Genomic DNA, 1,053 nt, shown 5'->3' with positions numbered 1-1,053 from the left:
GTGAGTTTATTAATTGTGGTAAAAAAAGCCATTGTGCTACGCGGAATCATTGCATTTTCCATCAGTGTGCATAACTGTGTAGCCAAAAATGTTGAATTATTATTTTTTTAGTTCACCTACATCCGCGGTGGGAGGGGATTTAATAATGCATTAGTAGGTGTTTAAAGAGAAAAACTATTTTTATGGAACTGGACTCACCATTTTATAATCGTCAATTTTGCTGATAGAACGGAGATAGAAGTTCACGGTTACAACCGTCGGTTCTACTCGGTCGGAAAACAAGAAAGAAGTTCTTTTTAGTGAAAAGAAGTTTGTTATTTTTTAGTTGTGGGAGGAGCATATACGTTAGTCTAACAATGTTGGCTCCTTTACAGATGATACTTTTAGGAATAATCATAGCAGTCATCATTTACTCTCACACGTCGTGCTTAGGACATTTACGTGGAAGGTGAAAACGACACGACATACCATTCAAGTAAACATACATTCTAGTACCAAAATATGATAAACAAACACAAGATCTTCTACAACAAAAACAGCAATCAACCAGGATCAAGGCGCATACAATGGCAATGTCGTCGCATTCGCGAATGGTTCTCAGTAGGCTCAGTGCTGTAACTAAATGTTAGTAAAAAAAAGTTGGAAAACTCCTGCCGTCGCGACTATTCAGATTTATTGAGGCAGATTGTCTGACAACTTCATTTCTTTTGCTCTTTATCGGTGTCCATTTGTTTTGGGGATGTGAAAATTACGACTTCTTCAAGCTGTGCGAGAGCAACCAATTCTTTTACCTACATTTTTCCTAGCCTTTTCTAAAGGTGAAAATTGAATAGTTCCAAAAATGCTTCAAAAAGACAATTCAAACACCCTCTCACCTATTACGTCGCCTGTCAGCCCTAAATTTCTTCCAGACTGTGTGATTTGCATGGATGTCGGTGCTTTTATACAAAGATAAAATACACCGAAGCAAGAAACAGGTGCAACGTTACAAACATGCTTATAAATTCGGCTACATTTTGCGTTCTGTTTCATAATAAATAGAAAAAGAACACA

The 1,053-nt window shown here is 37.1% G+C and overlaps 1 protein-coding gene across 4 annotated transcripts in view; it reads right to left on the bottom strand.

Moving 5' to 3' along the window:
* Positions 1–1,053, bottom strand: part of LOC113210645 (glutamate-gated chloride channel) — a 52,710-nt gene that overhangs the window by 11,304 nt on the left and 40,353 nt on the right. Inside the window, exon 4 of one of the 4 annotated variants that reach the window (XM_052274387.1) lies at positions 199–263. The exons of 2 other annotated variants lie outside the window; for them this stretch is intronic. In XM_052274387.1, coding sequence (XP_052130347.1) covers positions 199–263 — 65 coding nt within the window. Of the gene's footprint in view, positions 1–198; positions 1,048–1,053 lie in introns of those variants that run through there. One more of the 4 variants, XM_052274388.1, reaches the window with a different exon arrangement.

This window comes from Frankliniella occidentalis, unplaced genomic scaffold (assembly GCF_000697945.3).
Source record: "Frankliniella occidentalis isolate FOCC.00 unplaced genomic scaffold, Focc_3.1 Scaffold386, whole genome shotgun sequence".
NCBI lineage: Eukaryota > Metazoa > Arthropoda > Insecta > Thysanoptera > Thripidae > Frankliniella > Frankliniella occidentalis.
The sequence above is the reverse complement of the archived record's forward strand: the minus strand, read 5'-3'. Positions and strand labels throughout refer to the sequence as shown.